Here is a 19123-nt window from a genome sequence, read left to right on the forward strand (position 1 = left end):
CTGAGAACAGTGGGTAACCTGTGGCTACCTTGGGACTTTTCCTAGCCTGCCTGTGCGCACTGCAATTGAGATGGAGATGGGACTGGGGGTCAGCAGAGAGAATCTAAGAGAATTCAATACCAGCCTGAATGACACACACAGCAAACAGCAAGACCTTAGCTAAAAAAAGAAAACCCAAAGGCATTGATCTCTAGTCCCGGCTCAAGTGTGGCCAATGGAACCCATTCTGCAGGCATCAAATGTTTGGGTGAAAGACAGAGCCAGGGACCGCTAAAAAGCAGCCTGCAGGGTGCCATCAGTGGGCATGTGGGCATGCAGGTGGGACAAAGGCTAGCCTATGTTGGCCACCCGGCAGGATGCCTGTGAGTCCTCTGCGGGATGCACCTGCTAGTCCCGCTGTCCGAGGCCACCAGGAGGCAGCGTGGGGCTCTCAGGAAGGATGAGGCACTGCCAGCTCCAGGCATGACTGCACATGAGAGGCTACATGAGCCCCAGAGCAGGCACCAGAGCCCTGGGGGCAGCCTGCCTTCTTGCCTGGGTTCGGTCCATCAAGATAACCTTTGTCATGGAGGTCTCTGCTCCCGCCCAGCCGGGGGAAGGAAGCCCCGTCCTGAGCTGGGGCCCTGTGAAGGTGCCTGGGCCTGTGGTCCCTGCTGTCCACTCTCCCAGGCTAAGGCCTCGTTCCCTCTTCAGTTTGAGCTGTTTTTGTAAGAGCGCTTTGTTCTCATTATCGATGGAAGGAAAGCCTCCATCTTGTTGGGTCTGCTCGGGGGAGCAGTTACTCATCTTCGTCCTGCACCCGACGCGCCGGCTCACGCCGGGCTCTGAGCGTCTCCCCGTCATCGCCTGAAGTCTGCCTGGGAAATCACCATGTCATCTGTGAGTGGCGCCTTTGTCTCTGTTCCCAGTGTATCTGTCTTGGTTTCTTTCCTACATGTTTTACTGGTTAATAAAGCAACATGAACTGAGTTTGTGAAAAAGCTTTCCAGGGCATTGGAGGACTGACCCTTTGACGCCTGTCTGCAGGATGTGGAGGGGAGGCCTCCATCAGCAACCATGCGACAGAACAGAAATTCTTAGTGGCTTCCACTGTGTCACACTAGAGTTAGACACTACTCCCTGACTGCTCTCTTATAGCCCTGCCCTCGGAAGGAATTAAGGTTGTACTTAAGGGACCCTGGTGACTTTATTTTCTTGAGTTGTTATAAAAGGGCAATACAGGCCCTGTCTACTCTGGCTTCCTGTCTTCCTCCTGCATATACTCCTGCTGTGGCCATAGTGTGACATGCGTTGGGGCTGTCACCAGAGCTGACCTCATGCTCTAAAGCTGTGTGCTAAATAAACCATTTTTCTCTATAAATGCCCCAGCCTTGGGTATTCCGTAACAGCAATGGAAAGGAATTAATACAGAGCCCATCAGCCCCACTCTCTCCTATCAAGAATTGGATGTCTGGAGCCTTTCATAGTATGCCTCCTCTTCAGAAGAAACACTTTTTCCCAAATCCCTGGAAACAAAAAACCCCAACCAAACCAATTGGGCTCCATCTCTAGATGAAGGACGAGAGCCAGTGCTGAGGGAAACAGGGTTCTGGAAGGTTCTGGGTCCGAGATGACCTCTAACACCTGGGGGTGCCCACGGTCCTGGACAGGGCCCACCGGGTAGAGCTGCAGGCTGCACAGACCCTGAGGCCGACCCAGACTGGCCTCCTCGGGGCTCTCCGTGCCCTCCCGGACATAAGGAACACACGGGCCTCCTCTCTCTCTCCCCACATCCAGCGCTTCTTGCAAAGGAAAGAGCGGAAGAGGAAATGCCTTCTTTCGCCCGAATGTTCCCTGGGTGGACAAGAGGAAAGAGCCGGAGCGACTTTACCCGCCCCCTGCCCCGTGGTCCCTGGGCAGGACTCGGGTGCCCAGCCCCACTGCTGCTGGCCTTACGTTGCAGAGGGAGTGCGTCCTGTGTCGAGGGGAGTTGATGTCGCTCGGCGTGGATGACCGGTCGCCTTCAGCCACAGATGCGTCGGAGATGACCGAGGGCTGCCGGGAGTGGCAGGGGCTCACCCTGACCGCTAGAAGGCAGGGATAGCCAGTGAGTGAGGGTGGACAGGATACCCTCACCGCGCACCCAACACCCCCATTGTGTGGCTGAAACACTGAGTCTTGCCTGTTCCCACAGGGCAGCTGCTGGCGGGTGTCCTAGACCCAGTGGGGCCTTCACCTGTGCTCAGCCCAGGAAGGAGGCACCTGAGTGTCTTATCTGTGTCTAACCCCAGACCACATGTGGCCCAGCATGAGGCACTCAACCAAGTGTGAGAGTGAGGGGCCCTGCTCTAAGTCCCCCAACTCCACCTGCAGACTGCTCTCCTGGCTGCAGGGGCTCGTGCCGCATGGAGGGAGCTGTGTGGCTGTGGGCATGCCCTCCACCCTCTCTGAGCCAGCGTTCTTTTTTTTTTTTTTTGGGGTACTGGGGATCGAACTTGGGACTTTGCACTTGCCAAGCAGGCACTGAGGCCATTGAGCTATATCCACATCCCCCTGAGCCAGTTCTGTTATATGGGAAATGGGGGTGACAGTGGCCCCATGGCACAGGGCAGCTGCATGTGATGGGCCTACTGCAAGGCGGGGCACCAGGCCGATGGAAGGAGTGCAGGGCAAGGGGAGCTGCAGGGAGACGTGTGGGCAGTGAGCGCTCTGATGTGGGCAGGCACCCTGTCTCACCCAGGGGACAGGGCTAAGGAGCAAGCCAAGAAAGCCTCCTGGAGGACCTGTCTGATGAACAGCAGAAACTGCCGTAGCTGAGCCAAGGGCCGCAGAGGAGGCAGGACCCAGAGGGTAGATCTGCCAGCCTGGAAACCCCTCCTACCCTAACAGCTCCGCCGAGGGACACTGCAGCAGCGGAGGCAGATGGCAGGTGTCAGCTGCCACCACGTGACTGAAGCTGCCCCAAGCACTGTGTCTGCCAGGAGCACCTCCCCCGCTGCTGCCCAGGCTGGTCTGGGAGCAGTGGAGCTGGCTGTGCACCTGGGCTTTGAGGACGCGAAGGGACAGCCCTCCACAGGGCTCCGATTCCATGCCCGAGGCAGGAGCTGGACATGAATCGTTTTATTTTGCGCTTTTCTAGCTTTGCATTTCAGCTCCAGAGGAGGTGCCCCCAGTTCCCATCACGGAGTCCACCTCCATGGGCAGAGCTTCCATTCAGTGGAGGGGGGAATCTGCGTCTGGTGACTGTCAGGTTCGAAAGCCCTGTGTGTCACCCATCAATGAGGACAATGACGACACTAATGCTGATGACAGCAGTGGCTAATATTTACCCAGGTCCCAATCCAGAGACTGTGCATTTCCTCACCACCACAACCCCAGGAGGTGGGTGGAGGGAAGTCTCAGCAAACAGACTCACAATCCACACAGTGCACTAAGAGCCCAGCGCCCTCGTTATGAGTCAAGAAGCTAAGGACCAGGGCCAGAGTCACTGCTCAGACAGCCAAGGGTCTTGAGCAAATATACCTGCTTGACATTTACATTCCCATCTTCCTGCACCTTCTGTGATTGGCTGGAGCTGTCAACCAAAGACTCTGGGGCTTCCCTTGCTGTTGGCCAATCAGGGTCCACACTTCTCTGTAGGTATGTCATTGGTCCAGTATAGGCATGTGACCAGGCTGGCCAACCAGGATACACCTACTCTTTAGACACCAGGGTGGGCAAGTGACACAGGCTGACCAATCAGGGTACTAGCTTCTCTCTAGATACAGTAGTTAGGGCAGCATTGGACATGTGACCTAAGATGGCCAATCAGACATTTTTGAGTTTGAAATGGATAGAGGAGAAAGATAGTTTCTGTTTCTCAAAATTTGTGAACTTTTAAAGGCCTTAAGAGTTGAGAACTTTGGGGGTCTGTTTTGATTCGGTAGCAAGAGATGACCCAAAGATGAGGTCTGACGGAGGTGGGCAGAACAGAGATGGAGCAAAGTGGTCAGAGAGAAGACTAAGCTATGGTCTGCACTTCTGGAGCCAGCTATTCCCGAAGTCCATCTTTTAGCCTGTTCAGTTATAGGGGCCCATGGTCTCTGCCCTGCACTGTCCTAGGCTGCTGTAGTGTGAAACTACCTCTCGCACCAGGTTGGAGGCTCAAAGCCATGGCAGGGCCAGGCTGAGCAGGACTCACCTTGCCGGTCTGCGGGGTGGGGAGGGTGGGAGTGGTAGAGAGTCTGCTGACTCTGTCGGATGGCCGCCGTCAGCGGGAGGTCCGCCTGCACCACCCACTCTTGGTTGCCGTTGAGCACCGTCTCGCCTGGCATGGCGAGTGAGTGCCGCTTGGGAACATCCTTGGTCAGCGTGGCTAAGGACTGCTTGGCCTGGAGAGAGAGCCGGGGGACAGGAAGAGGCCATGACCAGGGAGCCCTGTGGGCTGCTCCTCAGCATCACTCGCCACTGTGGCAGGAAAGCTGAGAAGCCATCTCTGCACAGGGTGGCTGTGCCTCCTCGGGAGTCGAGACCCTGCGCTATAGCCTTCATCTGAGAACTCATGTCTAGGCTCACCCTAGTTCCCACCAGGAGCAAAAGGGAGACGAACAAACAGAGAGAAAGGGGTCCAAGAACACACACAATGAACACCCTTTCTTTTGGGGTTCTTTAGCCGTGCCATCTCCCTGCAGGGTATGCAGGGTTTTATTGGAAGTGAGTTCCAGTTCTTTGGGGGGGCATGCTTATGTATGAGAACACAGATTCTCCTCATTGCTGGATCAGCTCCCTTGGCTCTTCCCTGTCACAGATATCCCCAGCCACACATACACGGATGGCACAGGAATGCCCATCTGGCCCTTTGCGGAAGCCCACAAGGGCAAGAGGAAGAGGCCTGGACACGATGCTCTCCTGTCAGACCTAGCAGGGCTCACCTCTGTCGGGCCTGGGTGTGGCGCCTTCTATCACAGGCTCAGGATTGGTTGTGGTACTAGTGAGCTCTGAGGCTCAGGAGCCTCTTTCTCTGCCCATGCAGAATTATCTTCTCCAGTACTGGGGCTTGAAACCAGGCCCTTCACACTGGCCGCACTACCATCCCTTGTTATTTTGACACAGGGTTTTGGTATGTTGCCCAGGCTGGGCTTGAACTTATGATTCTCCTGCCTCTGCCTCCCAAAGTGCTGGGATTACAAGTGCTACACAATATTTCAGACCCAGAAGACAGCACTGTAAGGGGCAGGTGAGGCCTGCAGAGCCTGACTTAACGCACGTGTGTGCTCTTGGGCCAAGCCAGGTCACCTCCCTATGGTAATCTATGCAGTGTTTCTACGGACTCCCTGTGAATGCAGCGCTGGGAACCCCTCTTGAGCTGACCCCCTCCTTTCCTCTCTGAGCTTTCTGCTGAGAAGCAAATTGGTAAAGTGATGAATATATGCTCATGTGACAAAAACTCAGGCAGACATGGCTTGAGGGTCCACTTCCAAAGCTTGCTGCGTGAGCCTGAGCCCGTTTCTCCAGCTCTCAGCCCAGCGTCCTCACTGGCAGGGTGTGGAAGCACAGAGCCTGGCAGCTGACCCTCTGTAGTCAGACCGCTGGAGTCCAGCCCCAGCCCAGCCACTTCCAAGCTGTGGGGTCCCAAAAAGTCTCCTCCCTCCCCATGGCTCTGTGTCCCCCTGGCTGCAGGATGACTGACCGCAGTCACCCTGCCAGGCACGGTGCGCATCCCTGTAACCCCAGGAATCTGGCAGGCTGAGGCAGACGATATAAGTGAAAGCCCTATCTGAGCAATTTAGCAATGTAGGAAAACCCTGTGTCTAAATTAAAAAATTAAGGGCTTGGGAATGCAGCTTGGTGAGATGCACCTGGTTTCAATCTCTAATATCACATGCACACAAAAAAGTACTGATGAGAACCAAGATTTCCCTTGGGAGGTGGCTGGGAGCCCCTTTCCTAGGCCTCAGGCCCTTTAGAGGGCAGATGCAGCGTGTACTTCCAGCGTGGGATGCTGAGACCCCACACCTCTCATCTGGGCTGGGAAGTGACGGGCTTGAGAGGACAAAGTGCCAAGACTCCTTCTGGCCAGCAGGGGGCGGCCTCCAGTAGTCAGGCGCATCTCTAAGCCTGGCCTCTTCCTCTTTCATGGGGCGCCTCGGACCCCGACTCCTCCCAGCACAGCTAGTTGGAGTAGCTTTCTGCTGCTTGAAACCCGGGACCTGTCCTAGGATCAGCAGGGTGGTCAGGGCAGCTGGACCTACTGATCACCTATGAACTACAAGTAGTGAATGACAGTGGGGTCCTGTAGTTAGGCAGACTTCCCAACACCACAAGCCCCTGTTTCCTGGCCCTGAAATGATACCACCTGTGGTGATGTGCCAACAAATCTACCCCCTGAGCTTCAGCATCCCCACCAGCCCAAGGGTGGATGTCTGCCGGGGTAGGAAGCAGGCCTCAGGGTGTCCCTGGGATTATCTCCCAATCCAGGTGGTTCCCGGATGTGGGGCCAGAACTCCAGGCAAGGAGGCACTGTGTTTGTCCATGATGGGCACTGAGAAAGCTGGCCTGAGACATGCGGGGCTGGCAGCAGAATCCCCTGCTGAAAGCCCAACCCAGGAGGAACCCCAGGCTGCAGCCGCTTCATGCCCGGGTGGCCCTCACCACTAGGGGTCAGCACCGCGCAAGGAGACCCAGGAGCCAGCCCCTGCCTAGAAGCAAGGTACCTTGGGAAGGCATCTGCCATCATCTACAGTGGGAGTTCCCCCAGGGACTCTGGGTATAACCTCCACAGGCCACTGTCACCCGGCCCTGGTAGGTTTCAAAAGCCCTTCTGGCATGAGCTCTCCGTATGTGCCCAGCCATCCTATGGAAAGGACTGTGGGATCGAGACCCTGTGCCCCAGGCCCAGTAACAGGAAGGACACAGGAGCTCAGAAGCCTCCCATGTATGGCTCAGGCCCACAGGGGCAGGCAGAACCAAATTCTGGGCTTTGGATTCGGGACTGGGGTGCTCCGCCCCACACACAGGTACCCCAGGGACCTTGTCAGAACAGTGTCAGAGAATATGGGGGCTGTTATTTTGCAATTAAAAATTTCCAGGTAACCAAATAAAAACTTTCCTGCAGACACATGTGAAAACAGAAAGAAATAGAAGTCATATGCAATCCTACCGATCTGGGGTAAGTAATGTTCTTATTCTCGTGTATCTCCCTCCAAATGTTTTCCTAAATATCTGCAAACCTGCTTGTACTCTCTCTTCTTAGCAGTTGCCTGGGGCGTGCGGACAGCCAAGCCCTCCTGAAATCCCGCACTTTCTGGCGCAGGGCATGGATGGGCCTTGGACGCCTGCCTGCCTGCCGCTCTGACTCCCGCGGCCCCATCCCCACTCTCCCTGGCGCTTTGGGGAACAGCCTGAGGTCTGGTCGCTCCACAGGGGGCCCTCACCATGGCCAACTCGGCCTCCAGCTCCTTCATGCGGTTGTCCTTGAGGTCCAGCTGGGAGCGCAGGGCCGCCGCATGGTCCGTGGCCTCCTTGGCCTGGCGCCGCAGCTCCCACTTCTCCCTCTCCAGCAGGTCCTTCTCCTTGGCCAGGGCCTTGACCGCGTCCTCACTCTCCTAAATGTGGTGCAGAGAAAGTGTCCACGGGATTATGACCTGGTAGGGGGCTCTAGTCCCAGGTCCCCTAGGGGACCTGCCCCAGGTCACACCTCTGCTTTCCTCACACTTGTCTTTTGGAGACAGAGTCTCACTATGCAGCTCAGGCTGGCCTTGAGCTCACTTTGTAGCGCAGGCTGGCCTTGAACTCGAAGCCGTTTTCCAACCTCAGCCTCCTGAGTGCTGGGACTGTAGGTGTGCGCCACCACGCCTGGCCTCACGCTTGCATGGGGAGGTTTTATAACTGAACAGCACTGTGTCACCTGTGCTTATTACATGTTAGGCGCCGGCCCATGTGCTTGGGCCGCACAATCACAGAGGCCTCCTGGCAGCAGTGCCCCTCTGTCACCCTTTTACAGGGGAACAGGCTCCGAGAGGGAAGTGGGAAGCCCTGGGCACAGAGACAGGAACGGGGACCCCCAACTCCCGCACCGCACTGTCCAGGCCCAGAGGCCCCAAGGGCTGCGCCCATGTCCTTTGGACGCCCGAGCCCGGCGCTGACCTTGCGGTGCTGCTCATAGTTGCGGATGAAGTCCCGCAGCTGTTCCTCGCGGCTCTCCAGCGTGGCATACAGCTGCTGCATCTGGCTCACCAGGTCCGTCTTCTCACCCTTTAAGCGCTTCCGGTCGGCCTTCATGGCTGCAGACAGAAGAGTGTGTTAGCCCTCGAGATCCCAGCATCTGGCCCTGGAGCCTTTTAACAGATGGTAGAATGTCCCGTGTCTCCCCTGGACTCCCAGGATTTGAACCTGACCCACCACGTCTATATCCTACTTCTCACCTCCCTGACTTATCTATACAGGAAACAGGTCCTGCTTCAATGTCTCTCCAACTTCCAAACTGGCTGGGTCCCCTGGAGTCAGGAGCTGACACCCGAGGAGCTGCAGAACCCAGAGACCCGGATAAGGAAGAGGACCCGATTATCCTCGGCCAAAACAAAACCCAAGACTCTGGCCCACAGAAGGACAGCCCAGCCAAACAGCCCCTCATTCACCCCATTTCCAGGGGGAAGGGTCTCATTAAAAACATGCAAGATACAACACCCAAGATAAGACATCCAAACATGGGAAAACAACTAACTTCAGCAAGATTCAACTCATTTGCTTGAAAGGACACCATCAGAAAATGCAAGTCAACCTACAGGATGGGGGGAGGGTAGCTGTAATTTCTGTATCTGGTCAGGGACTTAGCTTGAGGATATGTAAGAAACTTACAACTTAATAATGCAACCTATTTATAGACAGAAAACCAAGAAAAAGAAGCTAGGCAGGGTGATACGTGACTGCAATGCCAGCGGCAGGAAGATGGAAGGTTTTTAAGCCCAGGAAAGGTTTAGCCAGTCCCTGTCTCAAAACAAAATGAATAAACAGAAAGGCTAGAAAAGGGCTAGGGATATAGATCACTGGGGAGGCCCTACGATGAGTCATGAGGACTGAAAAAAAAAGGGGGTGGCAGGCTGAGCATGGTGGTGCATGCCTGTAATCCCAGAACTTGCGAGGCAGGAGGATGGCTGAGTTCAAGACCAGCCTGGGCTACAAAATGAGCTCAAGGTCAGCCTGAGCTGCATGGTGAGACCCTGTCTCAAAAGGAAAAACCGAAGAAACAAAAGATGAAAGCAACCCATTTAAAAAATGGGTGAAGAATCTAAACGGTTCTCCAAGAAGTGACAAGGAATCCATGAGAAGGTGCTCGGCATTCTTTTGACACAAGTCAAAATCGCCAGGAGACACCATGAGAATGGGTAAAATAACACAGCCAGTAACAAGTGCTGGCAAGGATGCAGAGAGTTGGGAGGTCTGCTCACCCTGTGGGGGAGAAAGTAAGGATCATGCAGCGGCTTTGGAGAACTGTCTGGGGGTAGCCCTCAAAAGAACACAGGGAAAGCTACTAGTCAGTGATTTTGCTCCTAGGCATGTAACTTGGAGAGAAAACACACAAGCTTGTAGACACGCGTTGCCAGTAGTATGACTAACAGTAACCCCAAAGGTGGAAACCACCCATGTGTCCAGCGATGCATAATCAAAATGCGCATGAAAAAACAGTGTTTCATGATGTAAGGACATCCCGGACTGACCTATGGGACCAGCCTTGCAGGTGTGAGGTCACAGGACTCCACGGACCGAAAATGTCTCTAAGAGGGAAATCTAGAGACGGAGTAGTAGCTCAGCCGCTGCATCTGCCTAGGGCCGGGCTAAGGCTGGCTTGGGGATAATGGGTGACAGCTGAGGGTCATGGGGTGCCCTGTAAGGCGCTGGGAATGTTCTGATGTGGTCTGTGGTGATGGATGTATAACCACGAGTGTACTGAATTCTTGGCGTGTGGGCCTGAAGTGGGTGAGCTGTGCCCTTCTGTGAATTAGATCTCAATCAAGCTGTTCAAACAAAACAAGCTATACAGGATCACATGCTTGAGTCCCGGCCCACAAGGCCGTGTGACGAAGGCTCCCTGCCCTCTCCCTTCTTGCAGGCCCAGCCCCTTGGCAGGGATGCGGGTGGGGTGAAGGGGTGGAGGCTGCGGTGTGCAGGCTTAGGGTGGGCGCCCTCAGGCTTTTCAGAGCCCCTGGAGCCCCACCCCTCCCTGGAGAAAACACAGAAAAGGGGCTTCAAGGGCTAATTCTGGAGTGAGGAACAAGGCACAGAGACTCCTGGGTTCTGGAATCTTCCAGCCTGAGACAGCCCAGAGTTGTCCAGTCACTGGACACAGCCACATGCAGGTGCCACAGCAAGATCTACCTCGGAGACTACAGGTGTTGGGTGGTCCTTTCTATTCCAGCTTGGCCCACCCATCCTCACAGCTTGGCCAGCTGCAGTGGTTTGGTTCACCGGGACAGCAATTGCAGGCCTGCTGGCCTCCCAGGGAGAGGCTTTGGCTCCAGTCCTGCCAGGCAGAGGCAGCTTCCTGGGCTGGTTGTGTGTGTGTGGGGACACAGTTGGGCCAATTCTGCACCCCACCCCAACATTACAGAAGAACCTGGCTTTTCGAAATCCCAACATCCAGTGAGGTACCTGGTGTTATGGTATAGACCTAAACTGTCCCCAACGGCTCATGTGTTCAGAGGTGGGGCTTTGGACGGTGTTTGGATCCTGAGGGCTGTAAATGCAGTGGATTAATCCACTGATGTGATCCTGTTCTGATGACTGCAGGAGGAGGCAGTAGGGACTGAGGGGGCGGTTACCTAAGGGCAGCAGGTCACATGACCTCGGGCAGCCAGCCCCTCCCCCTCTGGCTCCTCCCCTCTCCACAGCTTTGCTTGTCCATTCCTTTCCACCACTTTTCACGGCCCTTTAGGCCCACAGGAACAGAACCAGCTAACCGTGGAATAGAACCCCGGAGACCATGAGTAAAATACACCTTCCTCCTTTGTTTGCCAGGTATCCTGTTGGTAGGTGTGGTCCTTGTCACTCACATGAGGGGAGTCAAAGCCACACAGCAGGTCAAGGCAGGGCGGAGTCCAACCGGGGCCTGGCTGTCTGACTCATCTGGTTTCACACTGGTGGGCACGGGAACAGCAGAGAACATGGGGACAGTTCCTCCCAGCCAGGAGAGCCACTTTGCTAGTGCAAGGCACATGGATGCCCCTGTGGGTTCCCTTCTGCCCTTCACCCAGCAGGAGTCATATCTCTATCTTTTGGCTGAAAATCAATCCTTCAGGCTCTTACCCACCTCTGTCAGCAGCCCCATCTGGGTGAGAACCAGACTACTGAATTTGCTCTCTGCCTCTGGAGACTATGGGAGGGGGCTCCCCTGTCCTCTAACGTGGCATCCCTCGGCTTTTCCTGGCTTTTGCCACAATTCATACCAAGAATGGGGAGCAGAGGCAGATGGGGGCCCGTATCCCTGATGCTTCCCACCCAGGTCAGAATTCCATGTAACAGGAAAACCAAACTCATGTGTGGGGCTTCCTGTGGTGTGTGGCACAGTGGGGCTGGCAGTGGGCAACATGAGCATGCTCAGCTTGCTCTGCCCGCCTGGGCCGGACCCTGCCAGGCAGAGGACCCAGAAGACAGGAGGGCTGAGCTGGGCATAAATGTCAAATGCAGATCAACCTACAACAACTGGCACCCCTGAAACCGCCAGGTACACAGAGAAGCCCATGTCCGGTCTGCACAAGGCTTTTCCAAAACACACACAGCCACAGAAGAACGTGGTACTGTGGATCCTGCTGTCTCTGCCACGGGAGGACATGTGAGGGAGCTGCCCAAGGAGCAGCGCCTTTCAAGGCCACAAGCATCTGGGTGCTGCACTGCCTATTCAGGTGGGCACGGGGTCTGGACTTGTAGCCCTAAGCAAATGGGCAGTTTCCCACCTTCAATCCCCAATAAACCATTTCCAGTCTACACACAGCTCTGCGAGCCCACAGCAAGCCCTTCCTTCCACCCTCTGTCACTGTGATGTTTCTGTCCGTCCTTCAAACTCCATTCCTGTGGCCGCCACATGCTTGCCCCAGAGGAGTGGCTAGAACTTCTTAGTGCTCCCCTTGCCTCCCAGCCACCTGGCTTCTCCCAGGCGAGTCCCATTCCAGCAGACAGACCACTGGAACCACTGCCATGGTCACTGCGGGCAATGTCACACTTGCTGGGCCCCGTAAGGTCAGGGAATGAGACCAGGCTGGCTCTTGGAAATGTCCTCTCCTGTGACGCCAGGCCACAGATGAGGCTAAGAGGAGGCAGGCAGACTCCCTTCTTGAGCATAAGCACAATTCTCAAGAATTCTGAAGACAAATTCTCTTCTTGAGAATCCAGCATGTGGAAGATACTAAATTCTGGGGGTTCCCTTTGGCTTCCAAGACCCGAGGAGACTTCCCCATACCACTACTGCCCGCAATGACAGTATGCAGGTCATCCACAGAGAGCCCACAAACATGTCCACGCGGTGGCCCGTGCCACACAGCAGGGCAGGGCGGGTGGTATTCTGAGCTCAGGGACCTGCCTGACACCTGCCCTGGCTCTGGGTGCTTGGGAATCATCTGCCTGTCCTCAGATTCCAAGACATTAAAACGATTCCCATGCAGTGACTATTAGTGAGGTTTTCGTCATTTAACCCTCGACTACTTTATGAAATCATTCTGCATTACAGATGGGGTGGCAGATGTCCCCAGGGTGCTGAGGAACCTGGCTGAGTGACGGGTGGCAGACCTTGCCTGCTCCAGTACTCGCCCCACTAATGTGCCGCTAAGCCAGCCCCACAGCATAGCTAGTGACCACAGACTCATCCTCGCCTGTCCCCGGGGGTCCCGGAGGTAAATGAGGACACCTGTCTGAGGCCCAAGCAGGCCTTACACACTGCTGTCATCAGCCCCATCTGGGTGAGAACACGGTGGACACGGTTTCATAAAACCAGCAGACAAACTGGACACGCATGTAGACACTCCGGCCACACGCCGCCGCCCCTGACACTGCCCAGCCTCTGGGCGGGCTCTCCAAGTTCTCCGCCACAGGTGGACTGGCATCTTGTGCACCCCTCACTGCTGGCCCACAGCTACCGGGAGGTGTACGTGTGCGCACGTGTGGACATAGTTGTGCATGTGCATGGCTGTGTGTGTGCATGTGCGTGTACGCTTAGGCCAGCGGCTCAGGCTCATAAGGAATGCCCCTGGCTCCATGCCTCTGGCGTCCTCCCCAGCCCGAGTTACAGTGGCATTCCATGCCCACTGTCAGGCCTCTCGTTCCTCTAAGCTCAGGAGACCATGGGCTGGGTCCAGGACGATCCACAGCCAGAAGCCTTTGTACAGTGTTCCAGTCTGGTGGCCTTGATAAACAAGCGCAGAGGCCGGGAGGGAGGTGGGCGGCAGAGTTCAGAGGCCACCTGGTCCTGCAGAACTACCCGGCAAGCAGCCAGCAGCCAGCAGGGGGCTCCTTTCCTTTTCCATGTAGCATTCCTGACCCATTCCGTCTGAGACTAGGAGGCGAGTGACCGCAGGCAGGTGCCAGAAGGCCTCGGCATGCTGAGCTGTGGGCTGCAGCTTCTGAATAAACACCCGCCAAGATGGAAGGCTCTGCATCCAGCTCACCTTCCCTTTATAGCTGGGGAAACTGAGGCCCAGACAGGGAAGGAGGACACTGAGTGTCATGCAGTGAGCCGGCCCAGGTGTCCTGACACTTGCATCAATAGAGGTGGGGTTGGAAGCACCCACTTAGGAATCTGCCCAAGCTTAAGGAAGCCTGTTTCCTCACCTGAAGAATGCCTGAGTGTGCCACAAATCCTGCCCTGCAGGGGACAGACTGTCCCAGTGAACAGGTGTGCCAAGACTGAGCATCTGGGAGAGGGAACCTGAGACAGACGGTGCCGGAGTCAGGAGCTTGGGTGGCAGTGCAGGTGGCCGCAAGCCTCCCTAGCCTCCGCTACGAAGCAGCGTGCAGTCACTGCTACCTTGCAAGGCTCCGGGGAACAGCTCAGCACAGAGCTCTGCTGCAAGTGCTCATTAAGTGCCTGCTTCTCTTCGTGTCTCCCACCTCCCCACGCCTCCAGACCTGAGCTCTGGCCCCTGGAAAGGCAGGGTTCCCTATGCAGTTGGCTGGTGTCTGAGTGGGGAGGGACCCAACGTGGGGAGACAGTAGGGTAGGCCTGGGGTACAGTGGGCGGTCCACAGACTTGTGGCACAAGGACCGGCAGTTCCTGGCCACCAGAAGCACCTCGGCCTGGGGCATGTGCCCAGGGACTAGGATGCCCGGGGAGACCTGAGCCAGGGAGGACGCAGCCAGGGGGTGATCAGGACTCACAAGGTGTCACTGGGGTGCATGGGACTCCCAGGGCCCACTCTGGTTGTCTGGTCCCTCCTGGGCATAGGGTGGGCCAGGCCTGGTGGGATGCTGGGGGAAGCCATGTGGGGTGGGTGGTGCCCCGGGGATCCAGGACCATTCCCGGCCTCTCCCATGAGCAGCTCCCAGCAGGCGGGAAGCGGAAGAGACGGGCCGCAGGGGAGGGGTTTGTTTTCCAGTCTAGGAAGGAGAGTCCAGGAAAAGGTCCTCCCTCCTCCAAATCACACTAAAAATAGTGGCAAGGGACGCCCGGAACAATGTGGATTTCTGGAAAGCAGTTTCCAGCGCAGCCCCCACCCCCACCCCATCCCACACACACAATGGGGACTGTTCGGAAAGGCTGGTGTCCACGCCGTGCTTAAGGTCGCCCTCTGGCACGATTGGCTATGCAAGGTCTGGACAGAGGAGGTGGCGGTGTGCAGCCAGAAATGGCCAGTGGACACCAGGGTACAATCCCAAGTGCGGTGTACTCAGGGACCCAGCCACCCTCTCCGGGCTGTGCTGCCCTGGGGGCTGGGCTCTTCACCTCTGTTCCTGAGGGAGTCCTGGCAGGACTCTTCAAGGCTGTCTTGTCTTGGGCAAGGTCGGGAGAGGCTGCAGAGGCTAAGGATCAGGGGGTGAGATCCTAGGTTCAAACCCCAGCTGAGCCAAACCTTAAGCTCGGTTGAGTTCAGGTCCAGCTCAGCTCTGCACAGGCTGGGACCATATCCGGGTCAGCTGTGGCCTGAGTGGAGGAAAAGGGTGTTGGACAGCATAGGCATGAGGACAGTCCTGCTTTGCCTCCTACCACACCTGGGCCTTCACGAGACCCAGTGACCCCATAGAACCTCAGTGACCACCCCCATGGAATGGGTACAACAGATCCCTTCAACCTCTGAGACCAAAATGACACCCAGAAAAAGTAAGCTCTGTGATCCTTAAGAGAATTCCAAGATATGAGGTCACTGTTACTACAGGGAATAGCTTTGGAGGAGGGGGTGTTACAGCCACCCTGGGCCAGGCTGGCGGGTCTGGCTGCTTCTGACTTTTAAGTATTGAGCAGCCACAGGGCTTGGAACCCCAGCCACAGCCTCTGATCCACTGTCTCAGTTCCCAGACTTCCAACTCCAAGAGATCACACTGAATGACCTTTGTCTTCTTGGTCATCAGCTGCAGCTTGTACAGCGCAGCCACAAGAAAGTGGCCACCACAGCCACTAGAGCCACCACCACAGCAGTCCCCATGTTGGGGTCCACAGCCACCTGCTTCCATTCTTGTCATGGGCAGGGCGTGCTTTATGGCAAGACTGGAAGTCTACTGTAACTAAGACCTGGATAAAATATTTAGGCTGCTGTGCAGATGTATTAAATGATTATACATTTAAATGTTAATGAGTGCAATTAGATGAAAGATTAGCCCAGCCTGTCACTGAATATACATTCAGGACTGATAAACGCTCCTGCTGTAAAATTACACGCATGAGCAGACGTGCACACCTGGACCTCTCTGTGGACCTTGATTTGTCTTACTGAGGAAGCGTGTAGGGAACTCTGAAGAGGAACAAGCAAGAGATAGCTGGCTGGGAGCAAGGCAGGGAGATCAGGGACCTGCAGGACTTAGGGACCACTAAGCTAGTGGGTGTGGAACTTGCACACCTATATGGACAGGGAACTCACTACGCCTAGGAGTACCTGGTGTTAGTTCGTGTAAACGGCCTAGGGGGTGATCATCCCCAGAACTGGAAGGCATTCACCTCAGTCACGCGGGATGAATGAGATTACAGTCTCTATACAAGTTGTTTTAAATCAATAGTCCCCTAGATCCGGAACAAGATGGGCAGGACTTGGTCACTCTTGGTCACTCTGTTCTCAATACCAGGCCTTACATTTCTATCCATCTGTAGTACAAGGAGTTGACCACAGGGTTTTCCCATGGAGCTGCACCCCTAGTGCTTCTCCCTGGATTTTTTTTTTTTGTTTGTTTGTTTTGTTTTTTTAAATGTTGAGACAAGTTCTTGCTAAACTGTTGAATGACCCAGGTTGGCCTTGAGCTTGTGATCCTCCTTCCTCAGCATCCCAGAGTACTAGTCTTGCACTTGTGTGTCATCACACCAGGCTGCCTGCGACAAGCGCCTACAGGGCAACAGGAGGAAGGCACGAAGGCAGAGGAGCTGGGGCAACTTGGTAGGCCAGACAGAGGAGGAGAATGACGTTGGAGCAAGGGAGGTAGACAGACATGACACGTTTTTAATTATTATTTAAATGCAATTATGTGAACACTTGCCGAGGTTGGTGCTGAGAGCAGACAAGAAATCCCAGGTGCCAGCAGGGGCAGAGTCTCAGGAAGCCTCATCAAAAGTGGGGAAAAAAATGTGGTGGCAGAGAGACAGCAAATGCAAACACCCTGAGGTAGCAGAGAGCTCAGTGTGCTTGAGAGTGAAGGCTGGTGAGGCCGGAGGGCAGGTGGAGGTCGTGGTGGGGAGAGCAGGGCAGGGCAGGGCTCAGATTTGCTCCCTGTGGCTGCTTCATGGCAGGCCACAGTTGGGGGCTCTTTCAGTCCCTCCAACTTTTGAGACCCCCCGCAGGGCTGTGCACTGGCCCCAGGGTCACTGGCAATCCTGGTGTCCCGGGCTCAGACTCTGAGACCTTGGGCTCCATCTGCCTCCCCACGACTCCCCTTGTCTATCTGCTCTCATTTGCTGAGGTCACCGCTCCACATGGCCTCTCCCAGGCCCCTAACTGTATCTCCTATCCAACCAGGCCACATGTACCTGTGCTGAACGGTGATCCTGCCTCACTTGTTCTGGCTGCCTGTGGACACCGAAGAGGGACTGTGACAACCAGCCTGAACCTGGCCAAGGACAGTCCTAGAGGACAGACAGAAGCCCAAAGAACTCCAGTTTGTACCTGTAGTCACAGAAGGCTCCCTTCGTCCCTCAGTCCATGAAAGCCACGGCTGTGCACAAAGCACCAGGCAGCCCCCTCCACACCCCAGCATGGGTAACTGACAGTGCGGGTCACACAGCAGGTTCTTTGAGTTTGACTTTTATGAGTCTGTCACGAAAAATGGGGCTTGGCCTTGGGCATAGCAGCTCACACCTGCAATCTCAGCAGTCTGGGAGGCTGAAACAGGAAGGCTGTGATGGTCGGCCGGGTCAGCATGGTGTGGGGATCCAAAACCGACTGAGCCCTCCTAGACTGACTTTTGTCTTCTTCCCCCTGGTTAACCTCAAGCTTCCTCTTGTTTTTCACACAAGCCAAGCCTTCCCCAATTGGTGCCTGTTAGGACACAGTACTGCCCTACAAATACAAGCCCCACCCCCAACCCAGCCCAATAAATTCTTTGTCTCCCTGCCTCCTCCCTGAGGGTTCTCGTTTCTCTTTGGCAGCCCTCTTGTGCTGAGCAACACAGGATTTCTTTTACTTCTCTCCTGCTTCTCTTCTGCACCAGAGGAGGGAACTTTACAGGTTGCAGGGTTGAGCCTAGCCTGAGCAACTTCGTGAGACCCTGCCTCAAAATAAAAAATAATAAGGCCTGGGGAAGGAGCTCAGTGCACAGGGCCTGGGTTCAACTCCCAGTACTACAAACAAGACATGACAAAAACAAAACAAAACAAAACAAAACAAAAAACAAAAGGTGGCTTTTCAAGGCATAAGAACAGCTGAACATAGGATTGTCACAAGGAACTGTCACCCCTCCCTGGCTTGCTCCTACAGTCCAACCAGCTCATATAAGCATTTAAAAGAGTGACACTGATGCTTACTGTGTGCCAGCCCTGGGCTGTGGCGTTTGCACCTGTGAGCCTGGTGCTATAAGGAACTACGATTACTCCTGCTTCACAGATCAGGAAACTGAGGCACAGGCAGGTTGCATCGTGCAGCACTGGTCCCCATGCAGTGTGGTTTCCACCGCAGGGAAACCCCAGGCCCTCAGGTTCACTTTTCACAACTCAAGGAAACAGTGTGGCCAGAGCAGGGCAGGCCAAGGGCAGGCTGGAGCGGGATCTGGCCTGCGTCCCACAGGCCAGGTGGCTCGGCCGTCCCTGTAGCATCGCCAGCAGCTTTTGGGCCACAGCCCTCCTCTGCTACACAAGGCACACGTGCCAAGATGGTTCTGGTGGACAGCTTTCTAGACAGTGACAAACCAGCTTTATGTGGGAGCCATGCCTGTCCTCCTTGAGTGGCAGGAGGATCCCTCACTGGCACTACCTGGCCACACGACATTAGCTCAGCAGAGTGTGGGGGGTAATCTGGGGTGGGCCTGACACTGAGGATGATGACAGTGTCACTGAAACAGCAGCAGCCACTGGACCAGGCCAGACCGAGTGGCTGATGCCTCTTTAGGCTATTCCTGGAACATCTGGAGGTGGGAGTGCAGGTCCCAGGTCCTGCTTCCCGGGGGGCAGGACCGAAGGCAGCCACTCAGCAGTCCTCAGACTGGCTGGGCTCAAACCTGTGGACGAGTTCTCCCCTCCAGTCCCCTGCGAGTGACCAGCCCTGGGGCATCGGGCAGAGGTGGCCTCAAGTACTCAGGGTGTCCCACGGGACTACTGGACCTATGGGCCAATCAGCTGTCAGTTCCTGAGTCTGAGGTGGTGGCTCCCTCAGACAGAACCTTCTCCTGAACTGAGCGCCAGTGTCCCCAGTACTGAGCCATCGCTCACTGTGTTCTCCACAACATCCTACAGTGTTGGGTGGGATACCCAGAGGCAGTGGAAACAGATTGGCAGTTGAGGAATTCCTTCCTTCCTTCCTTCCTTCCTTCCTTCCTTCCTTCCTTCCTTCCT

The 19123-nt window shown here is 55.6% G+C and overlaps 1 protein-coding gene across 3 annotated transcripts in view; it reads right to left on the reverse strand.

Annotated features, from left to right (window-relative positions):
* Kazn (kazrin, periplakin interacting protein) overlaps positions 1-19123 on the reverse strand; it is an 802099-nt gene that overhangs the window by 39063 nt on the left and 743913 nt on the right. For all 3 annotated transcript variants that reach the window (XM_004637713.2, XM_023722519.1, XM_023722520.1), the window contains 4 exons: positions 8104-8240; positions 7392-7562; positions 4160-4349; positions 1936-2066 (listed from right to left, as the gene is read on the reverse strand). In XM_004637713.2, coding sequence (XP_004637770.2) covers positions 1936-2066; positions 4160-4349; positions 7392-7562; positions 8104-8240 — 629 coding nt within the window. The remainder of the gene's footprint in view (positions 1-1935; positions 2067-4159; positions 4350-7391; positions 7563-8103; positions 8241-19123) is intronic.

Source organism: Octodon degus, unplaced genomic scaffold, assembly GCF_000260255.1.
Source record: "Octodon degus isolate 3935 unplaced genomic scaffold, OctDeg1.0 scaffold00092, whole genome shotgun sequence".
NCBI classification, from domain to species: Eukaryota; Metazoa; Chordata; class Mammalia; order Rodentia; family Octodontidae; genus Octodon; species Octodon degus.